The following is a 1,542-nucleotide window of genomic DNA, read 5'->3' on the forward strand; positions in this document are numbered from 1 at the left end:
ACAGCTGAGCTCATTGACAACACAGACAAAATGATTGAATTAGATTGCAAAAATTAAAGTCAAGCCTGAATACAACAGCTTTCCACCGAGCCATCCACCGGACACCAAACGGTTCCCCTTTGATATGTCAAATATGAAATTCGAAACAAATATACAATCACAACACACGAACAATACCAATCAATATGCACAGCAGACAGGACAAAATGATGTAAACTCATCGTCAATGATCCGATCAAAGCCAAACACAATTTTGCCCACGAATCCGAGTCCAGATTCAGCTATCCATTCGGTGTACACTCACAGTTCGCCGAGTCAATCCCCATTAACGTCAAGACATACCCCATACACACCATCATTAAGTCGAAATAACAGCGATGCATCGTACAGTAGTTGCTACTCATACAGTTCCGAATTTAGTCCAACACATTCGCCCATTCAAGGACGACATAATATGTACGCCGGCGGCGCCAATTTCAATGGTTCTCCGTTGCATCATTCAGTATTGTACAAGCCATTGATCGATGGCAATGAAAATGCCAAAACGTTGCAGCATCAACAATCCAATGAAGAAACCGTTCTCGAACCGGAAATTATCCCTTCTGCTGGCATTTCCAGGCAACAGCTAATTAACAGGTTAGTCATTCATTGCGTGGGACAAAATTTGTATCTCATTTGTATAGCTCAAAATAATAACCACTGTATAAATTCTTTGTCCATTTCAAGTGAATCATAAAATAAATGACGAAAAAATTCCAATATAAATCAAACGGGGTTTTTCCGTATTTTATTTTATTACTCACTTTGAACGGCCAAAGAATTCTTACAGTCGTTATTATTCTCAGCTGTATTTCTATACAGAAAGTACTTGAATTGATAAATATTTTCGTTTGTTTACAGTCCATGTCCAATTTGTGGTGATAAAATATCTGGTTTTCACTATGGCATTTTCTCATGTGAGTCATGCAAAGGATTCTTCAAACGAACGGTGCAAAATCGGAAGAATTACGTATGCATTCGTGGTGGTCCATGTCCCATTTCAATTGCAACGCGGAAGAAATGTCCAGCTTGTCGATTTGAAAAGTGCTTGCAACGTGGCATGAAATTAGAGGCAATACGTGAAGATCGTACGCGTGGCGGCCGATCAACATATCAATGTTCATATACACTGCCCATGCTTAGTCCATCGCTGGTTGATGGCACTTTGTTGATATCAAATAATCGAACGAAGGCAACTAACCAACAGGACGGGATGATTGGTACGAACCAAGCATCAGGCCCACAAACCATTCCACCATTATTGCAAGTATGTAACCCATATTCAATAAAATCCAATGAGTGTCAAGAAATGTCAAATAATTGCATTTGATTTGTTCACAGGAAATCATGGACGTTGAACATCTATGGAAATTTAGCGAAGCTGAAATCAATAAGCTCAATCAAAGTCAAATATCGAATAATGAAAGCAACCGAAACGATGGTGCAGGATCATCATCAGCGACACTCGCTGCCACCCACTTTTGGCTGGTCTCACAAACAGCG

General features: G+C 39.9%; 1 protein-coding gene across 1 annotated transcript; it reads left to right on the forward strand.

Moving 5' to 3' along the window:
* Positions 1-133: 133 nt before the first annotated feature.
* On the forward strand, positions 134-1,523 carry LOC119083376 (nuclear hormone receptor FTZ-F1 beta-like; the record flags this gene model as incomplete). Its single annotated transcript, XM_037193090.1, has 3 exons — positions 134-636; positions 901-1,306; positions 1,381-1,523. Coding segments are annotated over exons 1-3 (1,052 nt in total), but the record flags the coding sequence as incomplete, so codon positions are not given.
* Between the last annotated feature and the right edge of the window lie 19 nt (positions 1,524-1,542).

This window comes from Bradysia coprophila, unplaced genomic scaffold (genome assembly GCF_014529535.1).
Source record: "Bradysia coprophila strain Holo2 unplaced genomic scaffold, BU_Bcop_v1 contig_595, whole genome shotgun sequence".
Classification (NCBI taxonomy): Eukaryota; Metazoa; Arthropoda; class Insecta; order Diptera; family Sciaridae; genus Bradysia; species Bradysia coprophila.